This window comes from Natrix helvetica, assembly GCF_964273705.1.
Source record: "Natrix helvetica genome assembly, chromosome: 5".
Classification (NCBI taxonomy): domain Eukaryota; kingdom Metazoa; phylum Chordata; class Lepidosauria; order Squamata; family Natricidae; genus Natrix; species Natrix helvetica.
Genome location: NC_138551.1, coordinates 146,858,982 through 146,880,566, shown reverse-complemented (window position 1 = coordinate 146,880,566; position 21,585 = coordinate 146,858,982). Strand labels below are relative to the sequence as shown.

The window sequence follows — 21,585 nt, the reverse complement described above, 5'->3', positions numbered from 1 at the left end:
CTTTCCTTTCCTTTCCTTTCCTTTTTCCTTTCCTTTTTCCTTTCCTTTCCTTTTTCCTTTCCTTTTTCCTTTCCTTTTTCCTTTCCTTTTTCCTTTCCTTTTTCCTTTCCTTTCCTTTCCTTTCCTTTTTCCTTTCCTTTTCCTTTCCTTTCCTTTTTCCTTTCCTTTTTCCTTTCCCTTCCTTTCCTTTCCTTTTTCCTTTCCTTTTTCCTTTCCTTCCTTTCTTTTTTCCTTTCCTTTTTCCTTTCCTTTTTCCTTTCCTTTTTCCTTTCCTTTCCTTTCCTTTCCTTTTTCCTTTCCTTTTTCCTTTCCTTTCCTTTTTCCTTTCCTTTTTCCTTTCCCTTCCTTTCCTTTCCTTTTTCCTTTCCTTTTTCCTTTCCCTTCTTTTCCTTTTTCCTTTCCCTTCCTTTCCTTTCCTTTTTCCTTTCCTTTTTCCTTTCCTTTCCTTTTTCCTTTCCTTTTTCCTTTCCTTTTTCCTTTCCTTTTTCCTTTCCTTTCCTTTCCTTTCCTTTTTCCTTTCCTTTTTCCTTTCCTTTCCTTTTTCCTTTCCTTTTTCCTTTCCCTTCCTTTCCTTTCCTTTTTCCTTTCCTTTTTCCTTTCCCTTCCTTTCTTTTCCTTTTTCCTTTCCTTTTTCCTTTCCTTTCCTTTTCCTTTCCTTTTTCCTTTCCTTTCCTTTTTCCTTTCCTTTTTCCTTTCCTTTTTCCTTTCCCTTCCTTTCCTTTTTCCTTTCCTTTTTCCTTTCCTTTTTCCTTTCCTTTTTCCTTTCCTTCCCTTCCCTTTCCTTTTCCCTTTCCTTTTTCCTTTCCTTTCCCTTCCTTCCCTTTCCTTTTCCCTTTCCTTTTTCCTTTCCTCTCCTTCCTTCTCTTCCTTTCTCCCTTCCCTATAATTTCCAACATTTCCTAATGCTAAATTAAAGAGTCTTTGTTAAAGGCACTACTTTCAAGTAGTAAAAGGATCACATGGTGATCCTTTTACTATCAGTATAGTCTTCTAAAATATCTGTCCCACCACAACCTTCCCTTAAATTTCCAGCCCTTCAACTTTGGAATTTGAACCTCCGGGGGAAAACAGGAAGTCATCTGTTAAGTCTCTATCCAAGACTCTAACCAAAATAAATCCCACTCCAACCCCCCCAAACACTCATGGGACAGGCTGCAACTTCTCTCTTCTCAAGAACTGCTCAGGATATTCCAGACGGCTGCCCCCGTATTCTTGAAGGTATGCAAGCGTGCAAAGGGAATATCAGAGAAAAAGGAAAAAAATAGAATAGAATGTAGCATAGACAGAATAGAAATAGACAATAGAATATAATAAAATAGAAATATAGAAATAGAAATAATAGAAAGAGAAAGGGAATAGAGTAGAATAAAATATAAATATAAATATAAAAATAGAAATAATAGAAATAGAGATAGAGAATAGAGTAGAAAAGAATATAATTCAGAATAGAATTTAGAATAGAATAGAAATAGAAATAGAGAATAGAATAAAATAGAAATATAGAAACAGAAATAATAGAAATAGAAATAGAGTAGAATAGAATATAATTCAGAATAGAATATAGAATAGAATATAGAATTGAATCGAATTTAGAATTGAATCAATTTAGAATAGAATAGAAATAGAGAATAGAATAGAATAAAATAGAAATAGAAATAGAGAATAGAGTAGAATAGAACAAAATAGAAATAGAAATATAAAAATAGAAATAATAGAAATAGAGAATAGAGTAGAATAGAATAGAATAGAATTCAGAATAGAATTGAATTTAGAATAGAAATAGAGAATAGAATAGAATAGAATAGAAAAAAGTAGAATAGAATTCAGAATAGAATAGAATTCTTTAGTGGCCAAGTGTGTTTGCACACACAAAGAATTTGGCTTCGGTGCGTATACTCTCAGTGTACATAAAGAAACATGAAATAGAATACATTCATCAAGAATCATAAGATACAACACTTAGTGATAGTCATAGGTTACTAATAAGCAATCAAATCATATTAGGAAACAAATAAAACAATATAAATTTTAAAGATACAAGCAGCATGGTTATAGTCATAAGTGGGAAGAGATAGGTACTACCGTGTTTCCCTCAAAATAAGGCAGGGTCTTATTTTCTTTTGACCCCCGAAATAAGCGCTTGGCCTTATTTTCGGGGAGGTCTTATTATTTTTTGAGGTGCAGGAGGCGGCGAGCGTGGTCACCTCATGGCTGCTGCTGTGTTGCAATATTTTCGGGGAAGGCTTATTTTAGCACATGCACTCAAAAGCCTGATTGGACTTAATCCGGGGAGGTCTTATTTTCAGGGACACAGACTAAGAAGGGAGAGAAGACGAATAGTAATATAGTCTTAGTAGATAATTTGACAGTGGTGAGGGGATTATTTGTTTAGCAGAGTGATGGCGTTCGGGAAAAAGCTGTCCTGGTGTCCAGTTGTTCTGCTGTGCAGTGCCCAATAGCGTCATTTCGAGGGTAGGAGTTGGAACAATTGATGTCCAGGATGGGAGGGGTGAGTAGAAAATTCCACGTAATACCGTAGCAGGACGTAGAATTGGAGAAGGAGAACGGCAATCCCAAGGGCAAAAATCATCAGCTGCCTAGCGAAAAGAACAAGGAAATTAAAAAACGAGAGAGAGAGAGAGAGACTTATCAGTACCTTTATTGTTTGGAAATATATTCTCATAATTCTGTACATTTGATCACTAGCGGCAAGCAGCGTTAAGCAGTGAATTTCATCCTTGTAATTTCAGCAAGTGAAAACTGACCCAAAAGAGTGAACAAAGTCCAAGAGACAAAGCCATGATGTGGGTGGGATACAGAGGTTTTTAAGCCTGGTTTAGAAAAAGATGCAAATGCAATCTGCTTGTTGACACTTCTGAGGGTGTCAAATAAGACTTCTCACACAGAATTACCGTATTTGTCGGAGTATAAGACGCACCTTTCCCCCCCCCAAAAGAGGCTGAAAATCTGGGTGCGTCTTATACACTGAATACAGCATTTTTTTTTTGCCTCCTGAAAGCTCTGTCCCTTCACCAAAATGGCCATGCATAGCCTTATGGAGGGTTTCAGAGAGCTCCTGGGGGCTGGGGAGGGCAGAAATGATAATAAACTGGCCGTTTTTTGCTCCCACCCCCCCAGTCCCCAGCAGCATTCTATAAGCCTCCATAAGGCTATGCATGCAATTTTGTTTGACAAAAAACAGGCCCGTTTTCGCGAAAAACGGGCTGGTTTTTTAAGCGTTTTTGGCCCCTCCACCCCCCCCTCAGGAGCACTCAGCAAGCCCCCCCAAAGCTATTCCTGCCTTTTAAAAAAAACGGGCTATTTTTGGGAGGTTTGCAGAGTGCAAAAACTTTTTTTTCCCCTTTCGGAAAGCTCTTTAGTTAAAGTGCTTGATGAGAATTAGATTGATTACGTGCCGTGCCAGCAGAAACAAAGTCTTAGGTGCTGCAGATTGTCAGTGATTTCTTTGTCCAGCACATGGATAAATACACCTGGAAACATCTACCTGCCTACTCTACATACTCTGTCTCCCTACCTACCTACTGTATTTCTCTCTCTCTCTATCCCTCTACCTAACTACCTACCTACTCTCTCTCTCTCTCTCTCTCCCTACCTATCTACTGTATTTCTCTATCTCTTTCTATTTCCCTCTCTCTATCCCTCTACCTACCTACCTACACCCTCTCTCTCTACCTACCTACCTACCTACCTACCTACCTACTGTATTTCTCTATTTCTCTCTCTATTTCGCTTTCTCTATCCCTTTATCTACTTACCTACCTACCTAACTACTCTCTCTCTCTCTCTCCCTACCTACCTACCTATTGTATTTCTCTCTCTTTCTTTCATTCTCTGTCCCTCTATCTACCTACCTACTTTTTTTTAAATTTGCCTCTTCAAAACCTTGGTGCGTTTTATACTCCGAAAAATATGGTACAAATAACACAAGTTCATTCTTGAATGAGTTGCAGTGTCACGGTGGTTAGAGTGCTGTACTGCAGGCCACTTCTGCTGACTACCGGTTCCCTGAAAGTTGCCAGTTCGAATCTCACCAGGGCTCCAAGTTGACTCAGCCTTCCATCCTTCCGAGATGGGTAAAATGAGGACCCAGATTGTTGGGGGCAAGAGGCTGACTGCTTAGAGAGGGCATTCTTTTACCATTTAATGCTGACTTGTATAACTAGGAGGGTGCTCTTATTGGGCAAAGTAAAAATACAAGCAGTTGGAATGAATAATAAACAAGCTTTAATTTTGTGCCGGAATTAACGTCGAATTGTGGCAGCTTACAGTCTGAGCCGCAGGTGTTTTGGTAGCCATCGGCTGAAGTGATAGGCAGCGTGGGCCAGGCAGAAGTGAATCATACTTCATAGCTGATGCCTCAAGAACCTGGCAAAAAAAAAAGAGATCCAGGGTTGTAGAATTGATTCTTCAACTGTAAATCCCAGATTAAATTCTCCCTTGTTTATATCCTTTCCAAGGAAAAGCTGATCCTTGGTCCTGAAACATTTTCTTTTGACATTTGCAAAGTCTTCGATCCAGGTTCAACATTTCCAAATGAAGCCTGGAAGGGCAACTAACTAAAAAATATTTACATTTGCAAGCAGGTTTTAGCTGCGTTAATGCTTTGCACTTTAGCCAGGGGGCAGCCACTTGCGGCTCTGGAGCCGCAGGTGGCTCTTTCATCTCTCTGTTCCCTGTCGCCGGTCGGCTCCACAATTGATAGGGCTTTTGGTTAGGACAAATAGCCGTGCTAGGAGGAGACTCTATAGTGTGTGGGGGGGGGGGGGGGGACACGGACCGGACTTCCGGTTGCCAGAGGAAAAAGGATGCCACACTAGGAGGAGACTCTATGATGGGGGGAACCGGATTTCCAGTCGGCTCCAGAATTGAACAGGGGGCTTCCGGTTAGGACCTTTGTGGCTCTTTGAGGGTTTAAAGTTGCCGACCCCTGTGCTTGGGAAGCACAAATTGTCTCGATTCATGCAACACACCAAGACCGTTTTGACCACAATGTTCAAAGCCAAAAATCTGGTGCGTTCATTCCGGCTTTGACTGAGAGCCGCTGTCCTCAGAGGAAAGTTGCTTCTGAAGATAGACCATCCTTGACTTACGACCACAATTGAGCCACACATTTCTGTTGCTGAGTGAGACATTGGTTAAGTGAATTTTGCATCATTTCCTGCCCTTTCTTGCCACAACGAATCACTGCAGTTGTTTAGCTTAGTCAGGGACGCAGTTGTTAAGCAAATCTGGTTTTCCCATTGACTTTGCTTGCCAAAGGTGCTCCCGTGTCACACCCCTTTTAGGCGGCCTGCACTGGTTGCCGGTTGCTTTCCGGGTGCGATTCAGGGTACTAATTATGACCTTTAAAGCGCTCCATGGCTTAGGCCCAGAGTACCTGCGAGACCACCTACTGCCACCAGTAGCCTCCCACCGTCCAGTGCGATCCCACAGAGTTGGCCTCCGCAGGGTGCCGTCGGCCAAGCAGTGTCGGCTGGTGACCCCCAGCGGGAGAGCCTTCTCTGTCGGAGCGCCTTCCCTCTGGAATGAGCTGCCCCCGGAGCTTCGCATAATCCCTGACCTCTGGTCCTTCCGACGCGCCCTAAAAAGTTGGCTTTTCCAGCAAGCCGGCCTGGCCTGTTAATGTTAATGTTAATTTTAATTTCTTTTAAATGTATTGTTTCTTTTTTTAAAAAAATCGGTTTGGTCTTTTTGGAAATGGGTTTAATCTTTTTTTTAACTTTTGTGATGTGTGTTTTTAATGTTGTACGCTGCCCTGAGTCCTTTTGGAGAAGGGCGGCATATAAATCCAAATAAACCTAAACCTAAACCTAAACCAAAGATACTATAACTCTGATAAATATGAGTTGCCAAGTGTCCGATGCAGTGGCTAAGATGCTGAGCTTGTCGATCAGAAAGGTCGGCAGTTGGGCGGTTCGAATCCCTAGCGCCATGTAACGGAGGGAGCTCCTGTGACTTGTCCCAGCTTCTGCCAACCTAGCAGTTCGAAAGCACATTCAAAAATGCAAGTAGAAAAATAGGAACCACCTTTGGTGGGAAGGGAACAGCGTTCCGTGCACCTTCGGCGTTTAATCATGCCGGCCACATGACCACGGAGACGTCTTCGGACAGCGCTGGCTCTCTGGCTTTGAAACGGAGATGAGCACTGCCCCCTAGAGTCGGGAATGGCTAGCAGGGGAACTTTTACCTTTAGCTAAGTGTCTGAATTTTGACCATGCGTTTGTGAGGAGGCTGCAATGGCTGGGTGAAAAACGGTCATAAGTCACTTTCTTTCAGCGCCGTTGCAACTTGGAACGGTCATTAAACAAACTGCTATACATCAAGGTCTGCCTATACGGAAACTCTATTTTGAGCCATGGTGGCTTGGGTTCTTACTACCCTGTTTCCCCCCAAAATAAGACCTCCCCATATAATAAGCCCGATCGGGCTTTTGAGCGCCTGTGCTAAAATAAACCCTCCCCCGAAAATAAGCCCTCCCTAAAATATTGCAACACAGCAGCAGCCAATGAGGTGACCACGCTCGCCTCCTCCTGCACCTCAAAAATAAGACCTCCCCGAAAATAAGGCCAAGCGCTTATTTCGGGGGGGGGGTCAAAAGAAAATAAGACCCTGCCTTATTTTGGGGGAAATAAGGTAGTCTCCTCCTTCGACCCATTCAGCCTCCTTCAATCTGCCGTCCGTCCGTCCGTCCCCAAATTGTGTTGGGATGACATCTCCCAGAATTCCCACTCAGCACTCAACTTAGGAATTCTGGGACTTCATCCCTCCCCAGATGCTCCTGAACACGTGAAGAGTGCATTGGAGTCTTCCCAACTTATGAGAAGAACTGGGACAAAGGAAGGATCAGACGTCTGCATCTTTTTCTTCCTTTGTCTGCCCCCCCCTCCCCTCCCCAATCTTACCTGGATTGCTGATCTTTGCTCTCTCTTTGGAAGGAATTGGATCATCCCCTTCCAGCCCCTCCATGGGCGGATCATCCCTCTTCCACCTTTAGATGCATCCCCCTCCCCACCTGCAATCTACACGTAGCCACAGAGGTGACTGGCCAAGGCAGGTATTTTTATACCTGTGACAGGCGGGGATCCTTTTACCTGTATTCATTATTCAAACGTTGGCTTCTTGCTTTGGCGAAGGCACAAGGCTGGAATTCAACCCAGGTCTCTTGGCTTTGATTGCTTTCGTTGTTGTTTTTTTGCTTCTGTCTTGGTCGGCCTAACGAAGAGGTGAAATTAAAAGCCACGCAGCTCTAAAAATACGGCCTTTGGGAAAGCTTTATTCAGCAGGGGGGTGGGTGGGAATGAAGAGTGAAATATTATTTCTTCTTGTTAGTTGCGAAGTCGTGTCCGACCCATCGAGACCCCATGGACCACGTTTCTGCAGGCCTTCCTGCCCTCTACCATCCCCCAGTCCATTGAAGCTCACGCCAGCTGCTCTGGTGACTCCATCCAGCCACCTCCTCCTCTGTCGTCCCTTTCTTCTTTTCCCCTCCATCTTTCCCAGCATGAGGCTCTTCTCCAGGGAGGCCTTCTTCCTTCTCATCAGGTGGACAAAGCATTTGAGTTTCCTCTTCAGGATCTGGCCTTCTAAAGAGCAGCCAGGGTTGATCTCTAGGACTGACCGGTTGGATGGCCTTGCAGTCCAAGGGACTCAATGCAGGAGTCTTCTTCTCCAGCACCAGAGTTCAAAGGCCTCCATTCTTTGGTGCTCAGCCTTCCTTATAGTCCAACCTTCACAGCCATCCATTGCAACTGGCAAACTCATAGCCTTGACTAGATGCCCTTGTGTTGGCAGGGTGATGTCTCTGCTTTTGAGTATGCTGTCTAGTTTTGCCATAGCTTTCCTCCCCAGGAGCAAGCCTCTTTTAATTTCTTGGCTGCAGTCCCCATCTGCGGTGAGCGTGGAGCCCAGGAAAGTAAAATCGGTCACTGCCTCCCATTTCTTCCCCATCTATTTGCCAGGAATGGAGAGGGCCAGATGCCATGATCTTAATTTTTCTAATGTTGAGTTTCTAGCCAACTTTTTGCATTATAAAAACTTTGACAATATTAAAAAAAATATGATTAATCCCTGCAAAAGCGATCAAATTATGACGGTACTGTACTGATGTTCATAAACTATCTGGAGAACAGACATTCCCTGTGTTTAACTCCTGTTGTCCTGTAGTGACTTGTATTTGCAAAGAAAAAGGTAGCAGCTAAAACCACATTAAAATTGGCCTTTCCAAAATATTGGCAAAACCTGAACATACAGTCGCTTAGCTTCGTATTCATGAGGACCAGAAACTTGGTTTTCGTTCAGAGAGGAAGCTGGCAACTGCAGCACACTTCTCTCTTTCTACAAAATTTGCCGTCGCCTTATTGCTGGAGCTGGTGTGATATCCGAAGATTGCAAAATCCCAGGGTTTCCTTTCATTTACTTCCATTGCATGGAACCGATTGGCTTTCTATGATAGTATGAATGAAACAACTTCTCTTACTGCTTTCTTTCTTTCTTTTTTTCTTTCTTTCTTTCCTTCCTTCCTTCCTTCCTTTCTTTCTTTCCAGTGGAAAATGAAAATATTGGATTTTTCGGAGTAGAAGACGCTCCGAAGTTTAAGACGCACCTAGCTTTTGGGGAGGAAAACAAGAAAAACAAAATCTGCCTCTGCCTCCCAGCAATTTGCCTCCTTGCAGTAAACAACAAACAGTCCGTTTCAGTTTCAGCACAGCCTGATTAGCACAAGTAGCCATACGATCAGCTGTTTCAGAGTGCAGGGATTGCCATAGCCTATTGGCGCCTCTACGCGTCCCATTGTTGGCCTCTGCATCTCGTTTTCAGCATTCACACGCCCCGTTTTCCGCCCGTTCAAGGCAGCAGGGATCGGAATGGGTGCAAAATGGGGTGTGCTCGGAGGCCGAAAGCGGACGCGCAGAGGCCAAAAATTGGATGCGGAGGCCGAAAATGGGGTGTGCGGCGGCTATAACCCATGGCAATCCCCTGCAGCCTGAAACAGCTGATCATGGGGAGGCAGATCCAACCGACAATCAGCTGCTTCTGCTAATCAGGCTGTGCTGAAGCTCAAACAGGCTGTTTGCTGTTTGCTGCAAGGAGGCAGATTGCTGGGAGGCAGAGGACAAAGGGTGGGGGCTGGTGGGTGTGCGGGGCTACATTTGCCCTCTTTTTTTGGAGGGAGGGGGAAGTGCGTCTTACACACTGAAAAATATGGTCGTTTTTCTTCTTTTTTTAAAGAAACCTTTCCTTTTTTCCTTCTCTCTTGAAGCAGGTGCTTGTCGTGACTCGCGTCTCCCCCGGCAAAAGTGGCTCCAGCCGAGGCCGATGGAGGATTCCAACAACCGGACGGAAGTGATCCTGCTGGCGTGCGGCTCCTTCAACCCTATCACCAACATGCACCTTCGGCTGTTCGAACTGGCCAGAGATCACCTGCAGGAAACAGGTAAAATTGGGGGGGGGGTGTTTGTCTTCGTGGAGATCCCCAGTAGAGGATGGGGTTTTGTCAGCCAGCGGGCAAATTTCCCAGCTCAGGTGCTTTGGACCACAATTCCCATGATCCCTAAACCTGTCGGGGCGGGATGACGGAAACCTGTCGTAGGATATATCTGGAGGGGGGGAAGAGATGCTGTGGGTGTTAGTCAAGGGGAACCTGCCTCCCCCGCCCCTCCAAGTCTCATTTTCGGCATCCTCTCTCATTCAGGGCAGTTTGAGTTTGATTATAACAGGGCCTGTTGGGTTTGCAAGTCTTTCGGCCCCGTTTTCCTTCCTAATTTCTAAAGTTACTGTTTTTCCGTGCTTTATGTGCCAGAAATGCATGACTAATTAGGAACCACAGGCAGTTGCAGTGCATTGCTATATTTTTTAGCCTCAGTAGCTTTCCCTCCCTCCCTTCTATCTATCCCCCCTCCCTCCCTCCCTCATTCACTCTTAAACTCCAGACTTCCTTCCTTCTTTCCTTCCTTCCTTTCCTCCCTCCCTCCCTCCCTCCCTCCCTTCTATCCCCCTCACTCCCTCATTCACTCTTAAACTCCAGACTTTCTTCCTTCTTTCCTTCCTTCCCTCCCTCCCTCCCTCCCTCCCTCCCTCCCTAATTCACTCTTAAACTCCAGACTTCCTTCCTTTTTCCTACCTCCCTCATTCATTCTTAAACTCCTTCCTTCCTTCCTTCCTTCCTTTCTTCCATTCTCCCTCCCTCCCTCATTCACTCTTAAACTCCAGACTCCCTCCCTCCCTCCCTTCCTCCTCTTATGCCACTTACAACCCTTGCTTGTTAGAATGCTGGTAATTTAAAGCAAGAAAGGAGAGAAGCAATTGGTCCAAGATTACCTGGGGAGCTTTATTGCTAACTGGCGATTTAAACCTGGCTTCTCTGACCCTGATTGGTCCTCCCAACAACTGCAAACACCCAGGTTTTCTCTTGATCGGCTCCCGCAGGGAAATACAAAGTAGTGAAAGGGATTATTTCGCCTGTGGGGGACGCCTACCTGAAGAAGGGCCTGATCAGCGCCAGTCACCGGGTGACCATGGCAAGGCTCGCCACAGAAAACTCGGACTGGCTGGAAGTCGACGACTGGGAAAGCAGCCAAAAAGAGTGGCAAGAAACCATCAAAGTCCTCAGGTATTGGCTGGGGACTGGGCATCCTCCCTCATCTTGCAGGAATGCCACGTTGTGGCTGCTTGTTCAGGGTTTCTCAGCCCATCGTACCAGTGAAGTCTGAAGCCCAGCGTGTCTCCCTTAAGCCTATTTAGACACCTGTGGGACTGGATTGCCAGCAGAATTACAGAATAACAGAGTTGGAAGGGACTTCGGAGGTCTTCTAGTCCAACCCCCTGTTCAAGCAGGAGAACTTATACCGGAGGTGGTATTCAGCCGGTTTGGACCAGTTCTGGCGAACCAGCAGTGGAAATTTTGATTAGTTCAGAGAACCGGCAAATACCACCTCTGACTGGCCCCGCCCCCATCTGTTTGCTGCCTCCCGAACTGATTGGCTGGGTCTTTTGTTGCCCTGCACAGGAGAACGGAGCTGGAAAGCAGGTTAGTGGGGGTGGAGAGAGAATGGAGATTTTGCACTATCCTTCCTTCCCCCGAAGTGGAGAGGTAATGGGGATTTTGCAGTATCCTTCCCCTAGAGTGGGGAGGGAATGGGGATTTTGCAGTATCTTTCCTTCCCCTGAAGTGGAGAGGGAATGGGGATTTTGCAGTATCCTTCCCCCGAAGTGGAGAGGGAATGGGGATTTTGCAGTATCCTTCCCCCGAAGTGGAGAGGGAATGGGGATTTTGCAGTATCCTTCCCCCGAAGTGGAGAGGGAATGGGGATTTTGCAGTATTCTTCCCCCTGGAGTGGGGAGGGAATGGGGATTTTGCAGTATCCTTCCCCCAAAGTGGAGAGGGAATGGGGATTTTGCAGTATTCTTCCCCCTGGAGTGGGGAGGGAATGGGGATTTTGCAGTATCCTTCCTTCCCCCGAAGTGGAGAGGGAATGGGGATTTTGCAGTATTCTTCCCCCTGGAGTGGGGAGGGAATGGAGATTTTGCAGTATCCTTCCGTCCCTGGAGTGGGGAGGGAATGGGGATTTTGCAGTATCCTTCCCCCAAGAGTGGAGAGGGAGTGGGGATTTTGCAGTATCCTTCCCCCAAGAGTGGGGAGGGAATGGGGATTTTGCAGTATCCTTCCCCCAAAGTGGAGAGGGAATGGGGATTTTGCAGTATCCTTCCCCCGAAGTGGAGAAGGAATGGGGATTTTGCAGTATCCTTCCCCCTGGAGTGGAGAGGGAATGGAGATTTTGCAGTATCCTTCCTTCCCCTGGAGTGGGGAGGGAATGGGGATTTTGCAGTATCCTTCCCCTGGAGTGGGGAGGGAATGGGGATTTTGCAGTATTCTTCCCCCTGGAGTGGGGAGGGAATGGAGATTTTGCAGTATCCTTCCTTCCCCTGGAGTGGGGAGGGAATGGGTATTTTGCAGTATCCTTCCCCTGCCACGCCCACCAAGCCACGACATGCCCACAGAACCGGTAGTAAAAAAACGTTTGAATCCCACCACTGGTTCAACTGTCCTAAACATCAGGAAATCTCTCTTTAGTTCTAGATTGTATCTCTTCTTGATTAGTTTCCACCCATTGCTTCTTGTCTTGCCGTCTGGTGCTTCGGATAATTGATTGACACCCCCCCGCCCCCCCTCTCCTCTGTGACAGCCTCTCAAATATCGGAAGACCTCTATCATGTCACCTTCTCTTCCTTAGACACTAGACACACCTATCAGCTTATATTATAGCTTATCAGCTTATATGTGTTCCGATACAGGATGCAATTTTGGGAGCAGAGATCTCTCCTCCCATGCTTCTCTCCAGTGCTGTGCCCCCTACTCTGTTTTCCCAAAAAGAAGACCTCCCCGGATAATAAGCCAGATCGAGCTGTTGAGCGCATGTGCTAAAAATCAGCCCTCCCCCGAAAATCTCGCTGAAAATATTTAAATGCAAGCGCAGCCAGTCCCCACCATTTCCTGGGGCTGGGGGGTGGAACATGCCCCCTATGCATCTGCTATCCAAATGAAAAGGCCTGGCAGAGGCTGCTCCCACAAACGCTAGCCCGTTTTCTTAGTGGCGGCCGCAAAAAGAGCAGTAGATCTCAGCGATGCTCGGACTGGCAAGAATGTGCCAGAAACAGACAGAATGTCTGGTCCTCTCTGCATCAGCCGATCCGCGGGCCGAGGTTGAGGGGCCTCCTGCACCTCAAAAATAATAAGGCCTCCCCGAAAATACAGCCGAGCGCTTATTTCAGGAGTCAAAAGAGAATAAGACCATGTCTTATTTTCGGGGAAACACGGTAGATAAAACATGGGTTTGAATGATCCAAAGAACTTCAGTTTTGCCGCGTGTATTCAGGAGCGCATCTTTTCTTCATTGCTGTTCCCCAGACATCACCACCAGAAGCTGAAGCATTCCTGTTCTGCCAACAGCGTGGAAGATGCTCGCCTTCCAAACAGAAAAAGCCGGAAGAGGAAGCACGTGGCGGGCAGCCAGCTCCCCGTTAGAATGAATCAAGCCAAACGGAAATGTGAGTCGTGTTTCTAAACCACAGAAAGGAAGAGCGTCCAGCCTTGTCCACTTTAAGGCCGGTGGACTTCAACTCCCAGAATTCCCATGGCTGACTGGGGAATTCTGGGAGTTTGAAGTCCGTAGGTCTTAAAAGTCAACAAGTTTGGACACCCCTGGTTTAGAGTTAGGGGGCAACTTAGTTCAACCGTTTCCCTCTATTCGGGCACTTCAAGGAGCAGCCGACGGTCTCCGTGTAGAGACGGTTGGTTAACTTCTGCTTGTTACTCCCAAGCAGTTACTGTACCCTACAATCAGGAGTGGGATTCAGCCGGTTTGCATCGGTTCAGGCAAACCGGATGTTAATTTTGCATACGGGTTTGCCAAACCGGTTGTTGCAAGGACCGGCTGGCCCCGCCCTCCCTCCCAGGAATCTGCGCTCAGCCCATCCTTCATGCCAGGTAAATATAGGGCCCCGTGCAGAGGCTCTGGGAGGACGAAAAACGGGCCTCCTGGAAATCCGGAAATGGGTCCATTTCCGGCCCCCGAGCCCAGCGGAGGCCGTTTTCGCCCTCCCGGAGGCTCGCATAAAACCTCCGGAGTCTGGGGTGGGCAAAGATGGGCCTCCCAGAAGTCTGTAAATGAGTCCATTTCCGTCCTCCGTTTTTGCCCTCTCAGAGGCTCGGGGAAAGCTTCCGGCGCTGGGGAGGGCAAAAATACCCACCACCCCTTGGTACAGGAGGCCGTTTTCCACCCATTTTTCACAAAAACGGGGGCGTTTTTGCTTTCCCCCAGCCCTGTTGAAGCCTGCAGAGTGCTCCTGGGGGCCAAGGAGGAGAAAAACACTCTTTTCTTACTTACCTCTTTGAAATCGTATACACCAGTGCGTCTTGTAGTCCAAAAAATATGGTGTCCCATTAATTAAAATGCATTTCCCTGACCTCCATACCATGGTTCTGATGGAAACATGAATGTTGATATTTCAAAATTTGGATTTTTGGACCAGCTTTAATTGATTTAATGCCAAAGGATATAACAAAGTGTTTAAAAATATACATAGACTAGCTGGGACATTTATTATTGCAAAAGCTGTCCCTGAATTTGGAAAAACCACCTGTTTAAAGGCACAAAACTCTTGCATAGCAATGCTTCTGCCAGTGTTCCAAATAGCATCCAAAATTAAATCCGAGTCCGAGGCAAAGGATTCCTCAAAGTTCCAATTTATTAAGAGAGCCACGTTGGCCCATCTGGGAAAACCTGAATCTGAAAGCTTCCCAGTTTTCCCCACCGAGTTGAAAGTTCAAGATCCTGCCCCCACACCCACAAATCCATCACGTGGTCCAGTCTTTCACTGCCATGCTGGCAGTTCCACCCATCCAGATCCGGTCAGGTGCAGAGGTGCAAAGACAAAGGATGACCTTGGCTTTCTAGAAAGAATGTTGTTATGGCTACATAATCATCTAACTCTGTACAATCCCCCCTCCCGTTTTCCCACCATAGGAAATGCAAAATAGAATAATAGAAAGCGTGGCAGGCCAAAGATCCAAAAGAAAAGATGGCTGCAGGCCTGACAGCTTCAGATTTAGGTTAAAACATAGGGGCGATGAGGTCGAGAATAAACATGAGCAAACCTAAACTACCCTTGCTTCCATTATGGTGGGATGCCCAATCTGAGCATTGTTTTTAAGATGTTAGTTCAAATGTCTTCATATTTTCTACAACGCATTACGATGTGTAGAATAACAGAGTTGAAAAGGACCTTGGAGGTCTTGTTTGGTGGGGATAGCGCTCGGCTATCCCACTTCCTTCCCTACCTGTCCTGTCTCCTCCAGGCCTCCCCCAGCTGAAGATTCTGTGTGGAACCGATGTTCTGGAGTCCTTTGCAGTGCCCAGCCTCTGGAAGCCGGAGGATATCCAGGAAATCGTCTCGAAGCACGGCATGGTTTGCGTCACCAGGCTGGGGAACCACGCCCAAAAGTTCATCTACGAATCGGACACCCTGTGGAAGCACAAGGAGAACATCGACCTGGTGGAGGAATGGATCACCAATGACATCTCGGCTACTAAGATACGTAGAGCCCTCAGGAGGGGCCAGAGCATACGCTACCTAGTTCCCGACGTGGTCCAGTCTTACATCCAAAAGCACAATCTGTACACAGCGGAGACCGAAGACCAGAACGCAGGAGTGATCCTCGCCCCTTTGCAGAGATACGAATGAGAGTATCAATTTTTGATGGGCACCAGGATGGAATGGGGGGAAAGAGAGAGAGAGCAGGAATCGGGGCAGACTGGCTGCAGGTTTAGCTGCTGTCTCCTCCCCGGTGGAATCCCCTTGTTGAATCCCCTTAGCTGCTGTCTCCTCCCTGGTGGAATCCCCGGTTTGAATTTTGGAAAGCGACCGGCTTAGCGGCCCAAGTCACCACAAACTGGCTGTTTGCGTGTGACTTGCAGGAAACTGGCGAATTCAACCCTGAGCTTCTGCAGGGGGAAACAAAGAGGTGACGGAATGTTTCGCAGCTCCGCCCTCCCGTCTGCTGCTAAGCTCCTGTTCTCCCATGGTGGAGATATAAGAGCTGGCTGAAAACAGCGTTTGGCTGCTAGCTTTGGTGTCCAGCTCTGGTTTCAAACAGAACGGGTGCAGAATACGGCTGGGCTTTGAATCGATGGCTGACACCTCTGCATGGCGGTTTGTATGTGACTCTGAGGACTGCTTCTCATTTCTCAGCCCTGATGAGGTCCTGTTTTTAGCCCCTTGCTCCTTACACACACACACACACATGCCCAAACTGAAACCCGTGAACTGCGTTCATGCTTCATTCATGCTTGCGGACATGCGCAGCAGAGTCCCGAAGACCAACTGGCCGGCGGGAGGTAGGGCATCCCAACACCAGCTGCGCAGCAAGCGCTGAGATCTTTTTTTTTCGTGAGCTTCTGTCTGCCTCGTGGTTTGCAGGGAGAGAGAAGCTCACGGAATAAAAAGCTCCACGGAGATCTGACTTGAGAGCGGGGTCTGTGTGCCACCTCTGGCCCGCGTGCTACCGGTTCGCCATCCCGGGCCTACATCTTTGGAAAGTTTAATATCTACCTCGCCCGGCTTTCTTAGTACTGCAGCCTGGCTCACTTGAAACACACCGTTTAGGGTCTGGGGGCGATGCCACCCTATGTGCCTCGTCAATTGACACACTAAAGTACTTTCTTAGTTGTAAATATGAGCCATAAACCGTGCGGGCATTTCAAACCATCTGCTAAAGGTGACCTCAGAATGTAACTTTTTAAAATGCTGGGTCTATCATTGAAGAGTTTACTTTAGCCCTGTTGGATGGTTAATAAGCCTACATTTAAAAAAACAACAACCCAACACCCACGCAGATAACAAATACTAGGCAAACCTTTATTATAACGTAGTAGTTTTCTACAAGCATGGATTATTATTTTTTAAATTATGGTTAGGGCATCCAATCATGTAAGCCACGCAGGCTGATCATGTGGGGGGTTATTTTGGCCATCAAGAAGATAAAACAGTGTAAAGCTGGTCTATCCTGCGTGGCCACAGTTGTTTGATATCTCCGTAAAGTACCAAACCTAGTTTAATTTCCGTGGTTTCCACTCAGCAGCTCATTGTATATATCCTAGGATTTTTTTTTCATCCCCTAAATCAGTGGGTTTCCCCCCCCCCAAACTTGGCATCTTTCAGATGGGTGAACTACTCCCAGAACTCCCCCAGACAACATGAATTCTGGGAGTCGAAGTCCACTCATCTTAAAGTTGTCAAGTTTGGGAAAAAACTGCCCTATTTCGATCGAATCGGAACTGTTGATTCAGGAGTAAGAAACAAGCAATACATTTTGCTGTTCAAATTTCTGCCCCAGCAGGAACGAGCTAATTTAAAACCTTTTTAAAAAAAAATCAGCCGTGTAATGTGAATTAAAAAAAACAAAAAACTGGAAATAGGGGAGAGGGGAAAAAGAGAAATAACAGGAAATAAAGAAAACACAAATTTGGCTATGCTGATGGGAGATTGGCTCCAGACAGTGACAGATTCTGTTTAGGGTGGGAGAAAATATACACGCTGGAATAAGAAATACCCTTATAAGTCGTCTCTCATCAATGTTGTTATTTCTGATTATTTTCTCTTTATTTACAAATGACAAACAATACAACGTTTGTGCGTGCCTCTATGATGTTTTCCTTGGAAATGTTTGGTATTTTTTTTCATGTTTTAGCTATTAATAAAAAAAAAAAGAGTCCTTTTACGCACATGGGTTTTAACGCAGAACTGCACTTTGCTTCCCCCTACACAACCTACCCTTAAAAAAATCATAATGCTGCTGTAAAAATGTGTCTGTGCGTGTATACTTTAAACCCTGGACTCGATAACAAAATCACAAGGCGAATGTACCACAAAATCAACACTTACCCTTCTCCGTCATGTGGATGGGCAAAATAATAATAAACGTGGTGAAATGTAAATCAGAAATCAAATCAGTGTTGGTCTTTTTCGCAGGGATTGCAAAGCGGCCCTTAGCTTAGGGCTGGCCCTGAATATTTCACTTGGGTCAAAATAACGTTGAAGACCGACTGTGCTGGCGGTTGGGTCTCATTTCAGTTTTAACTCCGCGAAAAGTTACGTCGGCCTGAAGACGGCCTGAAAAATGGCCTGAAATCATGGTCATATTTCGCCCTCTCAGAGCCTCCACTCAGGCCCTGCGCTTAAGGTATTTTTGAGAGTATAAGACACACCTTTCCCCCCACCCCACCTCCAAAAACCGTGAAAATCTGGGTGCGTCTTATACACTGAACACAGCATTTTTGGTCGTCTGAAACCCCTTCACAAAAATGGACGTGCAGAGGGTTTGGGAGGCCTGCAAAGTGCTCCTGGGGACTGGGGAGGGCAAACTTGAGCGAACTAAAGGGCCGTTTTTTGCTCATTTTTAGCCCCCCCTCAAGTCCCCAGGAACACTCTATAAGCCTCCTAAAGGCTATGTATGTCTTTTTTTTGGGGGGGGGGCAAAAAAATAAGGCGTTTTTTGCTCATTTTTGCCCTCCCCCAGCCCCTAGGAGCAGTCTACAAGCCTCCTAAAGGCTATGCATGCCCTTGTTTTTTGCAAAAAATGAGCCCGTTTTCGCACAAAAATGGACCGTTCTTTGCTTGTTTTTGCTCCCCCACTCCCAGCCCCCAGGAGCACTTTGCAGGCCTCTCAAACTCTCTGCACACCCCGTTTTTCACAAAAAAAATGTGGCATGCAGAGGGTTTGCGAGGTCTGCAGAGTGCAAAATCGTTTTTTTAAAAAATTTACCTCTTCCAAATTTTGGTGCGTCTTATAGTCTGAAAAATACGGTGCCTGGCATCCAAAACGGGCCGCGTGGACACTCTTGGGAAGGGAGGGGAGGTGTGGGCAGGCCCGCCAGTCCTTGCAACTACCGGTTCGACGAACCAATACAATACAATACAATACAATACAATAGTAGAGTTGGAAGGGACCTTGGAGGTCTTCTAGTCCAACCCCCTGCCTAGGCAGGAAACCCTATACCGTTCCAGACAAATGTACCAGATGTAGAACTAGCTGAATCCACCCCTGGACTATGTAGGTTCTCCTGCTTGACTGGGGGATTGGATTAGATGACCTATAAGGTCCCTTCCAACTCTGTTAATCTCGTTCAGGTTGGGTCCAATAAAAAGAAAACTATTCTAGCACCCTGGAAGAACTGCTTCTCATACTTTTTTGGGGGTGCCGGTAGCTCTCGGCTTACAACCGTTAACTTGACTGTTACAACAGCACTGAGAAAAGGGACTTGTGACCACTGTTCACACTTAGCGACCATTGCAACATCGCCATGATCCCGTGATCAAAATTCAGACGCTGGGCAACCGACTCCTATTTATGACAGTCGCAATGTCCCGGGGTCACTCGATCACATTTTGCGACTTTCTGACCAGCAGAGTCCTTGGGGAAACGAGATTCGCTTATCCACTACGTTACTAATTTGATTGCAGCGGTTCACTTAATTACTCTGGCAAGAAAGGTCGTAAAACAGGGGCAAAACTCCCTTAACAGCTGTCTCACTTTGCAACAGGAACTTTGGGCTCCGTTGTGATCGTCGGTCGAGGACTACTCTGTTTCCCTGAAAATAAGACCCTCCCCGGATAATAAGCCCAATTGGGCTTTTGAGCGCATGCGCTAAAATAAGCCCGCCCCTGAAAATAAGCCCTCCCCGAAAATATTGCAACATAGCAGCAGCCATGTGGTGACCACGCTCACCGCCTCCTATGTCACAAAAATAAGATCCCACCCCAAAATAAAGCCAAGCGCTTATTGGGGGGGGGGAACAAAATTGTCAACTCATAAGGTTGCCATGGTGAGGAAGGGGGGAGCGCATTCCATGCATACTTTTGGCTAGAGTCGGATCTCACTACAGCAGGCTTGGGAGGGGTGCACCTCATTGGGGAATGTGATTTATGACACAGACTGAGGGGAGGGAGGGAACGGGTAAAGTTCAACTATAATTCAAATGAGGCTCAGATCTGACTGCAATAAGGTCTTGCCAAAATGGTGCTCCTAATAAATGATTGGTTTTCTTTTGAAACTTGGCTCGAGGCTCATGAATTAATTGGAGCATCTTTCAGAAACCTGACAAAAATAAGATCCTGTCTTATTTTCAAGGAAACACGGTACCTGTTTACCTAAAGCTGAGACCAAGATCACTGAATCCCAATGTCTCTTGGCTCAAATCAAATGAAGGAAGCCAGCTGTGATAGATAAAACAAGATTTGTAGCAGCGCGTGTGAGGCAGCCACAAAATTACGATTTATGTGGTAAGTTGTGGCTTTGTCCGAGCCCGGTTTCTGTTCCTCTCTCGATCAGGGTTGTGTTTGGACTCATGGCGGTTAGAAAGAGCTGGGAAGGCAGTTAAAATGTGATTAATTGCCCAGCATGAGCTCCTGAAACGAGAGCGGACGGTGCCACCCCATTGTTCACGTTGGGTTAACACCGCGAGGGGAGAGAACAGCGAAACACAAAAGACAAGGAAGCAATTTGGGTTGGCAGCCCCAAGGATGGTTTGCAGAAATGTGGTTAAGAGTTCACTGACCACAAAGTAGTATTGCAGATGTTTCCAGATCCTCTAGAACAATATAAAGAGAGGAGGAACGTGCTTAAGTGAGAGGAAATCTCTTTTACGCCCACAGATTTAAAAAATCTCTGGGGGGAGAGAGAGAGAGTGGGAGAGAGACTGATAGCAAAGTTTGGCAGCCGTGCATTCCCGAGCAGAGGTTAGCGGTTGCATGTGGCTTCATCCCCCTTTAGGCAACAAAATTGACTTACGATGCACAGTGTGTAGAAGGTCACACTGACCTCTGTCCTTGATCATTGCTTTACGAAGTCCAACAACCTCTTTCTCATTGTATCTTTGGGAAGCATCTAACCCGGGGGTGTCAAACTCAAGGCCCGGGGGCTGCATCCGGACTGCCGTCCTGGAAACAGCGAAGGACTGGCCACATGTGGCCCTCCTGAGCTGTTTTCGCTGGCAGAGGGTTGCAGGAGGCTGTCGCAGCTGTAAACGGAGCTCATAGAGGCGACATGCGGCCCTTCCAATCTCTCTTTTCCCTGGCAGAGGATTGCAGGAGGTTGCTGCAGCCCAAAACAGAGCTCGGGATCCTGTTTTAGCTGGCAGAGCACTTGTGCCGCCACGGATGCCCCCGACACGAGTGATGTTGAGCTGGCCATGCTGCCCCAGCCCTCCGAGTTCAAATACAGCCCTGATGTGGCCCTCAATGAAATCGAGTTTGACACCCCTGCATTAGAGGAAAATATATTCCTCTAATGACACCCCAGAGAGAGAGAATTTATAACCTTCAGTACAGACAACCGTTCATTTAGTGATTGTTTAAAGTTACAACGGCACGGAAAAAAATAATTGATGACCATTTCCCACTCTTACGACCATTGTAAGGTAAAGGTTCCCCTCGCACCTATGTGCTAGTCATTCCCGACTCTAGGGGGCGGTGCTCATCTCCGTTTCAAAGCCAAAGAGCCAGCGCTGTCCAAAGACGTCTCCGTGGTCAGGTGGCCGGCATGACTCAACTCCCGAAGGTGCACAGAACGCTGTTCCTTTCCCACCAAAGATGGTTCCTATTTTTCTACTTGCATTTTTTACATGCTTTCGAACGGCTAGGTTGGCAGAAGCTGGGAGAAGTCATGGGAGCTCGCTCCATTATGTGGCGCTAGGGATTCGAACCTCCGAACTGCTGACCTTTCTGATCGACAAGCTCACCGTCTTAGCCACTGAGCCACCGCATCCCAAGACGGCCATTGTTGTATTTCCCATTATCACATCCTCAGAATTTGGACTCTTGACTTGTATTTATGACGGTCGCAGTGTCCCGGGCTCACGTGATCTCCTTTTGCAACCTTGACTTAACAACCGTGTTACTAACTTACTAGCTGCAGTTAACTTCACTTAACAAGGGAGGCAAGGAAGGTCTTAAAACGGGGCAAAACTTTCTTATCAACTATCTCGCTTACCGACATCAGTTTTGCTCCTT

The 21,585-nt window shown here is 46.7% G+C and overlaps 1 protein-coding gene across 2 annotated transcripts in view; it reads left to right on the top strand.

Annotated features, from left to right (window-relative positions):
• NMNAT1 (nicotinamide nucleotide adenylyltransferase 1) overlaps nucleotides 1-17,217 on the top strand; it is a 26,766-nt gene extending 9,549 nt beyond the window's left edge. The window contains exons 2-5 of one of the 2 annotated variants that reach the window (XM_081955511.1): nucleotides 9,284-9,454; nucleotides 10,447-10,630; nucleotides 12,926-13,065; nucleotides 14,876-17,217. In XM_081955511.1, the coding sequence (XP_081811637.1) occupies nucleotides 9,284-9,454; nucleotides 10,447-10,630; nucleotides 12,926-13,065; nucleotides 14,876-15,261 (881 nt within the window). In that variant the 3' untranslated portion in view covers nucleotides 15,262-17,217. Of the gene's footprint in view, nucleotides 1-9,280; nucleotides 9,455-10,446; nucleotides 10,631-12,925; nucleotides 13,066-14,875 lie in introns of both variants that reach the window. The other variant, XM_081955512.1, reaches the window with a different exon arrangement.
• Nucleotides 17,218-21,585: the final 4,368 nt, after the last annotated feature.